Raw genomic sequence first — 15,156 nt, 5'->3', positions numbered from 1 at the left:
CCAGTTCCGTGCCCTGCCCTTTGGTCTCACCACAGCCCCCAGGGTGTTTACCAAATGTCTGGCAGTGGAGACGGCTCACCTGAGACGCCTGGGATTCCAGGTGTTTCCGTATCTAGACGACTGGCTCCTCACCGCCCCCACCAGGCATCTTCTTATTCAACCCGTGAGTGCTACCATTGAATTGGGACATCTATTAGGAATTACATTCAACTGGGAAAAGTCTGTATTGCTGCCATCACAGCGTGTTGCCTTTATAGGCGCAGAGCTAGACTCTGTCGAGATGCGAGCATTCCTTCCAACAGAGAGGATAAAGATACTACAGAACCAAGTCCTAGCCTTACTACCCCGAAGCAAAGCCCCAGCCAGGATGGTCCTTCAGCTTTTGGGGTCGATAGCGGCCGCCATTCTTCTGGTCCCTCTGGCAAGATTGCACATGCGAATTCTCCAATGGCTCCTGTCGACCCAGTAGTCGTACCAAGATCTGCCCTTGTCCTACCCGATTCTCATTATGGATACCTGCCGGCGAGATCTTCGTTGGTGGCTCCTCTCCTCCAACTTGAACCAGGGGTGACTCTTCTTCCCCCCCTCCCCCATTGCCACAGTGACCACGGACGCCTCCCAGATAGGGTGGGGGGGGTATTATCTGGACAGGACGGTTCAAGGCATGTGGCAGGATCACGAAACCCACTTACACATCAATGTCCTGGAGATGAGGGCAGTGCTTCTAGAGTTGCAGGCACTTCACAGCTCTCTTCCCAAGGGTACCATCGCAATCTTCTCAGACAATATGGCGGTAGTATGGTACCTGAACAAGCAGGGAGGAACCAGGTCTTATCCTCTTTGCAGAGAAGCCATGAGAGTTTGGAACTGGGCGATCGCTTCCCAGAGATTTCTAGTGGCAACGCACATTCCGGGGAAGTCCAGTGTGATAGCAGACAGGCTGAGCAGAGTTATTCTGATGCCTCACGAATGACCGAGTAGCAGCTCGGATCTTCTCCAAGTGGGGGTTTCCCTGTTGTGACCTTTTCACCAGCCCCTGGAACATGAAGTGCAGCAATTTCTTCTCCCTGATTCCCCACTGGGGGGGGGGTCACGCAGGGACGCTGTAGTCCACAGTTGGCCCTCCGGTCTGCTCTACGCCTTCCCTCCGGTCTCACTACTGTCAAAGGTGATTCAGAAGGCGATCTGCTTGGGAAGCAACATGATTTTGATCGCACCACACTGGCCCCGCCAAGTTTGGTTTCCTTTCCTTCGGAAGTATGCAGTGAAGGATCCTTGGATTCTGGATCCAGCTACAGACCTCCTGACTCTTCAGTCAGGCCCATCCATCACTGCGAACCCTCAAGCTAATGGCTTAGCTGCTCCACTTCCAACCTTAGTCAGACAGCATATCCTTTCGCCTGAGGTGGTCCGGATTCTGTCTTCCTCTCACAGAGCTTCCACTAAGGAGATATGTTCTAATAAATGGAAAAGGTTTGCCATTTGGGCCCAGCAGCACAACCTTGACCCTCTGACAGCCCCGGTGTCCGCAGTATTAGATTTTTTGGCAACTCTTTTTAGACAGGGTTCCGCGGTCTCCACACTTAAAGTCCAATTGGCAGCGATTTTTAATTATCATGTTGCCTTTGAGCCTTCACTCCATGAGTCATAAGTTGTGTAAGGCCTTTCTTAAGGGAGCTTGGTTGCTTTGCCCCCCCGGTGTCGCAACCTGTTTTGCCATGGGATTTGAATGTAGTTTTAGGAGCCTTGACGTCTCATCCCTTCAAGCCGGCGGCCACTTATGAGCAAAAGTTCTTATCTTGGAAGACTGCCTTCTTGGTAGCTATTACTTCAGCCAGAAGAGTTTCGGAGCTTCAAGCCCTCTCTGTTAAGCCCCCTTATCTGATCTTTCACAGGGATAGAGTATCTCTAAGACTAAACCCGTCACTTCTTCCGAAAGTTTCTTCTGCTCTTTGTCTGCAGCAATCTATAGAGCTACCAGTTTTCTTTCCAAAATTTTCCAACAAGGCAGAATACAGACTTCATCAGTTGGATGTGCATAGACAACTGAGGTTTTACTTGGATAGGACACAGCAGCAGAGGAAATCAGACCAGTTGTTTGTGGCCTTTGCAGATAACAGGATTGGCAAAGCAGTAACTAAGACCACTATTGCTAGGTGGATTAGGGATTGTGTTTAATTTATTTATGCATCAACATGAAGGGACCTTCCATTTCCAGTTAGAGCGCATTCTACTAGGGCTATGGCTACTTCAGTGGCCTTCCACACCAGACTGTCAGCGGATGAGATATGTGCAGCGGCCACTTGGGCTTCTCCACATACTTTTATTTCTCATTACAAACTGGAGGTGGCCTCTAGAGGTCGGGCGTCCTTTGGTTCCTCAGTGCTCAGGAGTGTTTTCCAGTGAGCCTCCCAGGATCTAGGTGCTAGGGACGTTGTCCCATCAGTTATGAATGTAGGCGAGATAGGATCGCATTACATCTTTTAGTTATGTACTTACCATAACGATAGATGTATGTGATCCATCTCGCCTACATTCGTACGTACCTGCTCTCCTTTCCCCTACCTGTTGGATCTGGAGGAAACACTATTGTACAGTTGGAGTGGCTTATGTAAGTGAGTTGTTGTGGGGCAAACAAGATCTGGGGGTTTGGGCGTGGTGCATCCTTGGATAAGGGTGTTGGCCCAGCCAATGAGAGACTTCGTGCTAGTGTATCGGCCGAGTCGGAGCCGATCAGTTATGAATGTAGGCGAGATGGATCACATACATCTATCATTATGGTAAGTACATAACTAAAAGTTCAGAACAATTCATTATTTCTTTTGAAAGTAAGAAAAAAGGGCAACCAGTTTCCAATCGAGCTGTTTCCAGATGGCTTTCCCAGGCTCTTCATTTTTGCTGTTCTCATCAAGGAACAAACCACCCTCAGAAAATCAAGTCACACTCCGCTAGAGCTGTAGCTACTTCTGGAGCCTTTTGGAAAGGTGTGAACTGTAGAGCTCTTGTAGAGGAAGAGACGCATTTCCAGAGCCAGAACCTTATTTGCTAGGTCAATTTAACAGGGTATTCTAGACTCTGGTCTAGATTCCTTCACCCTTACAGCCTGAGCTTTGGCAATCATCTGATATAATTTTGTTACTGCAACAGTGAGCTAATGATGCACATAGTACAATTGTGAAAGTAACTGTAGATTTTGAATAGATCACATTTACAGTACTGTCAATCTCCCTCTTTCTTCTTGTTCTTTATTTCCTATTTGTACCCCTTGCTGGGATGGGGTCTTTCTCTCATTCCTTTTTCATACATGATATGACATTGGTTACTTGAGGTATTTTTCTAGAGGTCTAGGCTTCGGCTTCCGTCTTTTTAACAAGAAAGTACTGAATTTTGGCACCCATGCATCCATTTTATGCCAGCATGCTTTTGTGCTTTAGCAGATCTACTGTATGTGAGGAGAGTGCTCAAAAGCTTTAGTATACTGGCCGGATATCTGATATCCTTGGCAGATGCATCCCTTTTAGCTTTATGCTACGCAATAGTGCTGTATATGAACATATACTGTTATGGTACATTTACATGTACAACTGTACTTTTAATATTTAGCATGGCACAGCTCTACTTAATGTACAGCTAGTTGAAAGGGAGGGTTGAACTGCAACAAGTATTTGCAGTATTCCTACTGTGACTGCAGTTTCTGCCCATGACTTAGGTAAACTGCACCTTCTACCCCAGAGGACTAATTTAACTAACTTTCAGTAGTCAACTCAGACATTTTGTTCAGATGCAGATGGCAACTTTGTGTAGCTCCCATAGTTGTGTACCAACATTAATTGTCTATATGTATACATGCACATACATTTATGTGTATGGATACAGAACTTCAGTGAAGATAACACAGGGAGAGTGAGTGAGTGATGCTGAGGGAGGGGGAACATGCTTTATTGCAGTAATTGCCCTGTCTGTCCACAATTGACAGTGTTGGAAGTTTTGCTGCTAAGGAGTTTGATAAGTGAAACACGATTGCTATAATCTTTAGCAAGTTTGTTTGCAGGGATGCTCACCGTAGTCATTTTGGGAAAAGGAGTTTACTGGTCATACATTACTTTTTATCCTGATATTTGTAGGGACTTGGGTAATAAGTAATGCTTTATTTCATAGGTACTGCACTTGCAGGCCATTTTAAGCATAGCCAGGTTCCCTTTTTTGTACTAGACTTAACCTATCCCATTTGCTTAGAGATTGGTCTTACCCATCGCATGGTTGATAATTATATATGAACTCTTAATGAAAATAACTGGGATCGTACCATAGACAATTTGAGGAAACCCATGCATGGGATAAAGCATTTAGGAGCTGCCTCTGTCCATTAGTAGTACAGGGGCAGCCCAGGGGTAAATGTTCTGTTTTCCCATCCATAGATCAAAGTTGCACTTGTATATGGACAAGATGAACTTTGCTTTATGTGGATGGGACATAATACCTGTCCCTCCAAATTATTCTGTTGATGTTGCAGAACAAGTTTAGATCTCTAAATCGATTATTTCTGATGCCATTTGACTTACTGATATGCAGTAAAGTCTATCAGTACTGAGTTTGAAGGATGACTTGTATGCCAGACACAGGTCACCTCTTAGCAGTCTGTAGGATGCCAAGTATATTGACAAGACCAGGGCTTTGAGTCTGTCCATGTAAGGCATGCTGTTTAAGCCTTGTATCCTTTTAGTAAGGTATCTCTCTGAGTGTTCCAGTTATTGCATGTGTCTGGACAGATATATGCCAAAGGTGACATTATATTCAATGACTGGCCTAATGTGGACTGACTAAAGGGGGACAGTGACATCCCTAGCTCTAGACACAATCCCTTTGTTTATAAGCTGTGAAATATAGAAGGATTTTCTTACAACAATGGACAGTCAAAAGTCAAGTCACTGTCCATACAAGTTCCCAAATCCCAAACAACTGGGTCAACTCCTAAGGCAGTATTCTCAGTGTTGTAGTTCACTGGGGTAGGTGACTTCCCAAAGGATATAATAATTTATTCTTTGGCATTTAGATGTTCATCGTGCATACAGCTGCAGTAATCACAGATGGGTTTTCTGCCGTCAGGCGGGCCCTCGGTCGGCCGAATTCCAAAGTCTAGGTCCGGCGTCGGTTGTTGTCGCTTTCTTTCCTGACGTCAGTGAGGCAGGGGTATACAAGACACAGCCGACGCCATTTTCTTCAGTCTTTTTTGCCGTGCGGTGCCCGAAGCAGAAGCAGTTCGCAAGTGCCGGTCGGCCAGCTCCTGAATTTATGAAAAATTGGAAACCGAAGTCTTCTTTAAAGCTAAGTACCCCGTTGGGGAAACTTTTCTTGCCTCAGACCGATGTCAGAAAAAGTTAACAATTGTATTTCTTGTGGGAAGCAAATACCGCATAAGGATTTCCATTCCCTCTGCATACCTTGTTTAGGCCCAGACCAAGACGTCTCGGGCTGTCGCTTTTGCACTACTTTCAATAAACACACTATTAAGCGTTGGGCGGAGTTCGCCCAACACCTTTTTGGTAAAGCCTTTGATTATAAAATGTCGTCGGAGACTCAGACTACCGTTTTGTCCAAAAAACGCAAGGACAAGGACCGACACGCGAGGTCCGTGGTCTCCACCGACACCACGCCAAAACCGGCTACACGTGGTCCGGTTCTCAGCGAGACGTCTATGCAGTCCCTGACTACCGATGACACTTTTTTGGCGGTGTCTTCTGTAACCGAGACCGCAGGTACCTCGGCCCATACCCAGACTACAACCACCGAAGCCACTGTGAGCGTTGAGCCTCCTAATGTGGACAGGTTCACTTCCACCCATGGTGTCTTTAGACCCTCATCTTCCTTTTCCATTAAGGCCTTTACTAAGTCCAAATCAGCCAGGCATCCCAAGCGGCCTGTTGCACAGGGCCCATCTCCAGGCCCCATGCCTAAAAAGCAGATGCTTAAAATGGCTGAGGATTTAATTTCTCTTATCAGGGGTTCCCAACCCCCTCCAGACAAGAGACCCAGAGTGGAGGAAGATTCTCCCTCTTCTGATCAGGGCTCCATTTTTTCAGAACATTCTGATGTAGAGGAACAATCTTACTCCCCTTTTGAAGACTCTGATGCAGAGCAGTCCATTCCTTCTGTATCTCCTCCAGAGGATTTTTCTTTTGGGGAAACCTTGCACACCTTGAGGGAACACTTCCATTGGGAAGGCCAAGACTTTTCTGATTCCAAGAAAAGACTTAGGGAATTTCTTTTGTTACCTCAACACAGACCTCTGGCGATACCTCCTGTCTTGGACATACTTGATGATGATTATGCGGAGGCTTGCCTTAATCCGGATTCCCTGCCTCCTGCCCCAGTCAAGCCTGATAGGTACTACAGAGTTCCTAACTCCCACCATTTTCTTTACAAAAGCCATAATGCTGACCCTGAAACTATTTCTCAAGGCCCCAAGGGAATAAAGGCCTCTACTGCTAAGAATCCACTACCTTCCGAAAGAGAGTCAAGATCCTTAGAAAGGTGGGGAAAAAAGGTATATACCTCGGCCACCCTAGCCATGAGGGCCTTAAATTGTCAGTTTCATATGCTTAAATATCAACAGTTTCTGTTATCACATTTAAGAAATAAAATGTCTCAACCTGAACAACCTGATTTGAAGGAGTTGCAGGATATGATGCATAGTGCAGAACAAGTGGGTAAACACACCTTACAATGTGGCTATGATGCCCTAGAGGCCTAAAGTAGAGCTGCTGTTACAGGATCAGTCATTTGTAGACAGGCCTGGCTTAGGGAACAAATCTTGCCTGATCATGTGAAAGCTAAACTACTAGATGCTCCTTTACAAAAGGATGTGCTATTTGGTACTAATGCTGAGGAGATACTATGGAAAATAGAAGAAAAAGCCAAATCTATGCAAACTGTCAAAGCTTTTCTATAGGTTCAACCACCACGTTTTAGCAGAAATTGGCCTTCTAAAAACGGGTCCTTTCCAGCCACGGACAAGCCCCAAAGAGGTAGATACAGGCGCACAAGGGGCAGAGGACAATCACAAGGATCATATAGAGGCAGGCAATGGCAAACTCCAGCACCAAGAGGTGGCGAAGACAGTGCACAACAATACAGGAAACAAACCCAATGACTTCCTCCTTTCCATGCCAAGCAAGTCTCAGCTGGCAGCACCCTTGGGAGGAAAGCTGGCATTATTTACAAGAAATTGACATATTGTCACAACAGACAAATGGATCCTGGACGTTATAAACAGAGGCTACAGATTTCATTTTCACACTCTTCCAAAAATGAGAGGCATGCCAAACCTGCCACACAATCAAGGGGCAGAGGCACAACTACAAATTTCAAAGCTCATAGACATGAAAGCTATTCAAGAGGTACCTACTCACGAACAAGGTCAAGGTTTTATTCCAGGCTATTTCTGGTACCAAGGAAAGGAACCGACTGGAGACCCATTTTGGACTTATCCATCCTAAACACATTCTTACTCGTACCAAAATTCAAGATGCTCACATTACAGCAGCTTCTTCCCATGCTGGGCAAGGAGTTTTGGCTGGTAACATTGGACCTCAAGGAGGCATACCTGCATGTCCCAATCAGACAAAGCTGCAGAAGATACCTCAGATTTCTTGCAGGTTCAATTCACTATCAATTCTCTGCATTGCCCTTTGGCTTATCTACTGCGCCCAGAGTATTCACAAAATGCCTGGCATCAGTAATTGCCTACTGCAGACTTCAAGGGATACAAATTTACCCTTATTTGGACGACTGCCTGATCCAAGCGGACAGCAAGCACATACTTCTGGAACATCTGGCTTATGTAACACGGTTACTGAATTCCCTGGGATACACAGTCAACAAAGAGAAATCCAGGCTAACACCATCTCAGAAAATAACTTTCCTAGGTGCCAACTTGGACACAAACACCCAGATGGCCTATCTTACGCCAGAAAAACAGGGGCAACTAACTCAGTACTTCAAAATACTAGCAAATTGTACCAGGCTTACTGCAAGGAAAATCCTGCAGGCTCTGGGCTTCATGGCATCTTACATTCTTTTAATCCCATGTGCAAAGTTGCATATGAGGAAACTTCAATGGTACCTAAAAAACCTATGGTCTCAACACAGCCACAGTTTGGAAACAATAATTCCATGTTTGCAAAAGGAATTTCTATGTTGGGCCCAAGCATGTCAAACAAACACAGGACTCCCATTCTGCAAGCCTCAAGCCAATCAAGTCATCACAACAGACGCCTCAGATTACGCCTGGGGGGCGCACATGACAGACAGGTGCATTCAGGGCAAATGGTCCCAAAAGGAAAAGCACCTTCACATCAATCAGAAAGAAGTGCTAGCAGTGATAAATGCAATTACAGCTTTCAAAGACCTCCTGCATCCAGGACAATTATTGATAAGAACAGACAACACCACAGTAATGTGGTACATAAACAAACAAGGAGGAACACATTCATACCCCCTGTGCAGACTAGCCGTGACACTTTGGAACTTGGCTCTGGAATGGCAAATCGAACTTCAGGCACAGTACTTGCCAGGTTTGGAAAACACGCTGGCAGACAATCTAAGCAGAAATATGACAGATCCACACGAATGGAAATTGCATCCTCAAGTGTTTACAAAGATAATCCAAGCGTGGGGGAGGCCAGACATAGGTCTCTTCGCCTCCCACAGGAATCATCAATTGGAAAAGTTCTGTTCAAGGACCTTTCATCCAAAGGCCTTGAGAGTGGACGCCCTTTCATTCAGTTGGACAGCATGGACAGTTTACGCTTTCCCACCTCTGCCTCTTCTGCCCAAGGTACTCTTGAAAGCAAGAGCAGACAGACCGAAGATGATACTGATTGCTCCAGACTGGCCAAGACAACACTGGTACCCACTCCTGAGGAGCCTAACACATACTCCTCCCTGGTCCCTACCTCTAATGCCTCTTCTGCTGACTCAGCACAGCTACAAAACTCTTCACAGTCAGCTGAAAACACTCAATCTTGCTGCATGGAAAATTCCTTAACACCACAACAGACCCTACTCCCCAAAGAGGTGCAGGATGTCATTTTGAAGGCCAGAAGGCCATCTACTAGAAAGGCTTACTCCGCAAAATGGAAACGGTTTTGCTCTTGGAATGAGAAAAAGGCCAGGACCCTAGAAAACTGAATTTGCCTCAGGTATTACAGTATCTAGCTGAGCTGCTGAACAGTGGGCTTTCATTTTCCTCCATAAAAATCCATGCCTCAGCCATTTCTGCAGAATTCAACACTGATCCACCCTTATTCTCTCACCCACTCTTAAGACAGTTCCTCAGAGGGGCTAAGAATATAAGACCACCAAGGAAACAACCAATGCCAGCCTGGGATCTTAATTACATTCTAGAAAAATTAACATTGCCTCCCTTTGAACCAGCTGCCTCAACAGATTTGCAATATTTGTCCTGGAAAACAGCCTTCCTTCTGGCCATTACCTCAGCTCGTAGGGTTTGAACTACAAGCCCTCATGGCTGTGCAGCCCTTTCTCATCTTCCATCAGGACAGGGTTTCCCTTCGAACCAACCCGTCATTTATGCCTTAAGTGGTATCCAGGGTAGCTTTAAATCAAGCCATACACTTACCTACCTTTTACCCCAATCCTCAAAACAAAGGGGAAAGGCTGCTACACTCCTTAGACATCCATAGACAGCTACGTTATTATTTGGACAGAACAAAGCCTTTCAGGAAATCAGAACAACTTTTTGTGTCCTATGCTGTAGGAGCTCAAGGTAAGCCAGTTACCAAACAGACAATTTCAAAATGGATAGGCCACTGCATACGGTTTTGTTACTCCAATCATGGAAAATCTGTCCCTACAGGCATCAGATCCCACTCCACCAGGGCCACAGCTACCTCTACAGCCTTCCTCAGAGGAGTTCCTACCAAAGATATTTTGGAGGCAGCCACTTGGAGTTCTGTGCATACCTTCACAAAACACTACCACCTGCCTTTATATTCCAAAACTAGAGCAGGCTTTGCCACTGCTGTGTTGCAGGGCATTCTGGCTCATCCCAGTTCCACCTAGTGCCTACCACCCTGTGCGTAGCTTTGGGATTCTACCCATCTGTGATTACTACAGCTGTATGCACGATGAACATAGTACAGTTTTGTACCTACCATAAATGTAGATGTTCGAGTGCTAATACAGCTGCAGTACAGTTTTCCCTCCCTCCTTCCCCTCTTGGTAAAAGCCTAGGGCCTAACCCCTCTTCATACAATCTGATTGGGTTATCCTTCTATGGTATATTTGCTTGCAACTACTGATTTTTGATTATATTGCATTGCATGTATATAAATATAATTTATGTATTGCCTTCCTTCTGGGGGCACCTGACATCTGGGGCAAGAAAGACTGAAGAAAATGGCATCGGCTGTGTCTTATATACCCCTGCCTCACTGACGTCAGGAAAGAAAGCGACAACAACCGACGCCGGACCTAGACTTTGGAATTCGGCCGACCGAGGGCCCGCCTGATGGCAGAAAACCCATCTGTGATTAATGCAGCTGTATTAGCACTCGAACATCTACATTTATGGTAGGTACAAAACTGTACTTTTCAGACCATGATTTTAGCACCAGTTATTTATTTGAGCCACAGGATAGCGAAGTCATTTGGGGATTCAGTGACTGTTCCTAGCTTGCAATCATCTGTAAATGTAGTCAGTCAGAGCTCTTTGGTATTGATTTTTACCTCAGAAAAATAGATGCCCAAACAGGAGAGGTCCCAGCACAGAACCCTGGGGGACTTCACGGGTGACTGGTCTCTTTGTGTTTCATAGGTGAAGTGTTGCAATTAAATATCTGGTTGTCATATGTCTTGTATCACTTCAGGATTCACACTGATAAAACATACTTCATCTGTTTTAGAACCACTTTGTGGACACTAGCAGAAATTGTGTATAAATATAATATGTATGTGTATATATATGTATATATATATATATATATCACCTTCGATTTACCGAAACGCCAAACTGCCGAAACACAAACCGCCGACACCAAAAGACCGACAACAAAAAATACCGACAACGCAAAACACCGAACACCATTACACCAACACACTACACGTAAACAACACAGTACACTACATAACATATCCACTAGCCCTAACCCAAACCCTAACCCTAAGGTCCGACACTACCGCACTTACCCTACCTGCACCCTAACCCTAACTCACTTACCCACCTAACCCCAAGGTCCGACACTACCGCACTCACCCTACCTGCACCCTAACCCTAACTCACTTAACCCACCCCTAAACCCACAGTCCCTCACTATCGCACACGCACCCTACCTGCACCCTAACCCTAACTCACTTAACCCACCCCTAAACCCACAGTCCCTCACTATTGCACACTTACCTGTCCGCTCCCTAACACTAAATCCCTCACTCTATCGCACACTTACCGAGTCCGTCGGGTTCTCACCTTGTCGGTCATCTGCGTTGTCTGTGTTTTCGACCCGTCGGATTCCGTGTCGGTGAAATGCGATTTCGGGCAACTAAAGGTGATCCATATATATATATATATATATGTATATATGTGTGTATTTATATATCTATATATATCTATAAAATTTATATATATATATATATATATATATATATATATATATGTATATATGTATACGTGTGTGTATGTGTATAAATGATTATATTGCTGAACACTCTTATGAGCATACTTAAAAACAGTGATTATTTAGAAGACATCTAAAATGATAGCAAAGAAAATTAAAACTATTTTCTGTTTTGCATGGGAAAAATCCCACCCACACCCGTTGCCCCTGTCATCATGCTAATTATATGTATTAATATAGTACAGCAGGCATGCAATCTTATATAATATGTGGTTGGCAGAAACTCCATAGAAACAAATGTTCGCTAATATGAACTTTCGCTCTGACTTACCTGTTAAACATATGCTCATGTGAGCATTCGCTCTAGTAACCTATGACCACATATACAGATGTGTATGTGTGCACATGTGTGTGCGTGCGTTTGTTTGTGTGTATATATGTATAACCACACAGACACACACACACACACAGTTTTTTTGTACGTGTCCTTGAAAAATGTTCAATTGTTTTGTGTATGTGCCCCCCCCCCCCCACAAAATTCAGGTTATGGCTGAAAAGTGTCAAGTTGTCCGGCCTACTCACCTGGTTAACCAATAGAAATAATAAAAATGCTGCTATAGTTGCAACTTTATTCTGTCTTGTCTGATAGAAATTTTTGTGCCGTATGTAAAACTGAATGTTTTTACTGTTTGTATAATGTAGACTGAGTAGCACTAATGTTGTTTGCATCTAAATTTCATTTTTATTTACTAATTTTTAAGTTGAAGGATACTGAATCTGAACGTGCTGAATGGGAAACAACCAAATCTCGACTTCACCAAATTGTAGAAGAAAGCAAGGAAAAAGCGAAGAAACTTGAAACAAATTTATTAGACGCAAAAACCTTGTACACCACGACTAATGAACAGCTAAAAGAAATCCAGGGACAGTATGATGCATTAGAGAAGAAGTACAATAAGGCTAAGAAGCTGTTGAAGGATTACCAGCTGAAGTAAGTATTCATATGGAATACTGAAGTTATTTTATATGTTAAAGCAAGAGGTATCCTTTCCAAACAAAAGTTTAAAAATGAAAGCATTTGTTTTTTTTTCCTCAGTAATATTTTTATTTAAAGTACTTGCTCTAAACCAGATGCACAACCAGTGAGTGCAATACTGTCGGCATTATCTAAAATATTTATAGACTAATAGTTCCAAAAAATGATTTAAGCTTTTTCATTTACGTGAACTGATATTACAAGTCAAATTAAGGACCAATGTGTTAGGATTGTGCTTCCACGAGAAGCAAAGTGTTGCTATTCGTGACCTAGATTTAACAAGTGGCATGTGTGCCAGAGGGCTGTTTAGTATATAGGTGACAGCTGCCCATTCTTGGGAGGAGGAGGTTGTGGGTTAAGCTTTGCACATGCTTTTATTCTGTGCTTGAAGATCTTCCCCTTGTCTGGAATGTGCAACTGCTGCAAGAGCTACATGCTTCATGAGAGCAGCAGAATTTCTACATCTGTGTTGTATGATGGCATATGTCATCAGTTGTTGTTTGTCTTTCGGCTTTCCTGGTAAGGGGTTGCCACAGCGGAACTCCGGTCCGCTAATGATTGGCAGTAGACTTTTACGAAACGCCAAGGTGCCAGCTCGATGCCCAACCTTCAACGAAGGCACGCCCATTTACGCACGCATGTCTTTCGAATGCTACCCAACCGCAGGGAGGACATGCAGACTCCCAAGCCAAGCCGAGAATCGAATGGGAGAACCTCTTGCTGTGAGGTAAACCCCTTCAAATCTTTCCAGTTTCCAATGTTTGAAAAGTATTTCTGCTAAGATTGCACAGAATACAGACATGGTAAGAGTATAGCAGGTATTTATTATATATATTCAGAAAAGAAGATGAGAGAACTTCACTATACTGAGCAACAGTTGTAATTTACTGCAGAGTAAATCTTCACAACTCAGAGTCTGTGCACATCTCTCATCACATAATGCGCCAGCTCCATTTAAGAACCTCTGACAACAGAACTGACATTCAGTTGTAACTTTTCCTGATGGCATACTGTAAGTTGATAAACCTGACTGGGTGAATGGGACTGAGGGCTGCTATGTAAATACTGCAGTATGTCAAGTCCAGTATCTGCTCTAAGTAACGAGTCAGGAAGCTGCTGTGCAAGTCACTGTAAATGACTACAGCAGGAGCTTCAGTGGCAGTGACAGTGTAGCAACCTATATCTCCTTTCCTTTGTCCTTATTTCACTAAATGTTTCATTAACAAATCAAGTAGGCTGGACAGTTACTAAGGCCTTTTGTCATGTCAGAACCATATTCACACTTTTCTTGAAAAAAGGTTGTTTACCCATTAGTAGTTACTGTAACGGTCAAGCGTGTATACTTTTTTTATTTAATTGTCTTTCTTGGTATTCAGTAGCAACAGTAAAACATTTGCAAAGTTGAATGTTGTTGAACATGCAAGTAAATATAATGATAAACAGCCGATCATTTTAGAACTTGAATATTGCCAAAGTAATAAAATGAATGGACAGTGAAACATCAGAATCGTTATGTACAGGAGTACAGATTTCATAATATGATTTAGTTTCAGTGTTATACATTCTGTGGGAAATCTGCATGGAAAAAAAAATTACATAATCTCACTGCTCACACATTTTTATAAATATACTGGTCTCATTGTCTTTGAAGATCTGATGTCTGCTTGTCAATGTCAGAGAAGTCTGGGATATGCTCTGGTTTAAAAAAAAAAAAAGATCTGATGTCCTTTTCATTCATCCTTCAACTGATGGGTTTGGATCTGAGACTCTGATTCAGCTCTGCCACTTCTACCATATCATCAGATCCTAGAACTCTTGAGCTCCTTCCTTTGCCCGCAATACCCTGCTAACCTAACATACCCCAGATTTCATTTGCCACGATTAGATATCTGACACAGATTCCTAGCTCTCAAGTGTTTATTGACTGTTCTTGAATTTTTCACCATTTTTCAGGTATTGTGAGTTAACTTAGTTTATGCTAGTGACTTTCTTCTTCCTCCCTCCCTCCCATAATTTACCCTGTTTAGTTAAATTCCTTTTTCCCTTCCTCTTTCTCTTCATCAACTACCATTGTTGGTGGTACTTTTGGTAGCTTTGTTGGTACCCCTTTCTAATCTTACCAGGTACTCTGTCTACATTGTTGGCAGTTTTTCTTTTCTCCCCTTTCTAAAATATATATATATATATATATATATATATATATATATGTGTGTGTGTGTGTGTGTGTGTGTGTGTGTGTGTGTGTGTGTGTATCTATGTGTGTATATATATATATATATATATATATAGATATATATATATATATATATATATATATATATATATATATATATAGATATATATATATATATATATATATATATATATATATATATATATATATATATATATATATATATATATATATGGGTTACCATTGGATGATCGAAACGCCAAAATGTCAGCATTCATATGGCTAAGATGATATGATCGACATTCGGAATTCCG

General features: G+C 43.2%; 1 protein-coding gene across 2 annotated transcripts in view; it reads left to right on the top strand.

Moving 5' to 3' along the window:
- The window catches only part of LOC122805417 (neurabin-1-like), a 1,624,240-nt gene that overhangs the window by 565,342 nt on the left and 1,043,742 nt on the right, over positions 1–15,156 (top strand). For both annotated transcript variants that reach the window (XM_044075548.1, XM_044075549.1), the window contains exon 8: positions 12,395–12,624. In XM_044075548.1, the coding sequence (XP_043931483.1) occupies positions 12,395–12,624 (230 nt within the window). The remainder of the gene's footprint in view (positions 1–12,394; positions 12,625–15,156) is intronic.

The sequence above is a fragment of the Protopterus annectens genome, chromosome 6.part1 (assembly GCF_019279795.1).
Source record: "Protopterus annectens isolate FY-2018-M chromosome 6.part1, PAN1.0, whole genome shotgun sequence".
In the NCBI taxonomy this organism is placed as follows: Eukaryota; Metazoa; Chordata; order Ceratodontiformes; family Protopteridae; genus Protopterus; species Protopterus annectens.
This window is presented reverse-complemented; position numbering and strand designations above follow the sequence as displayed.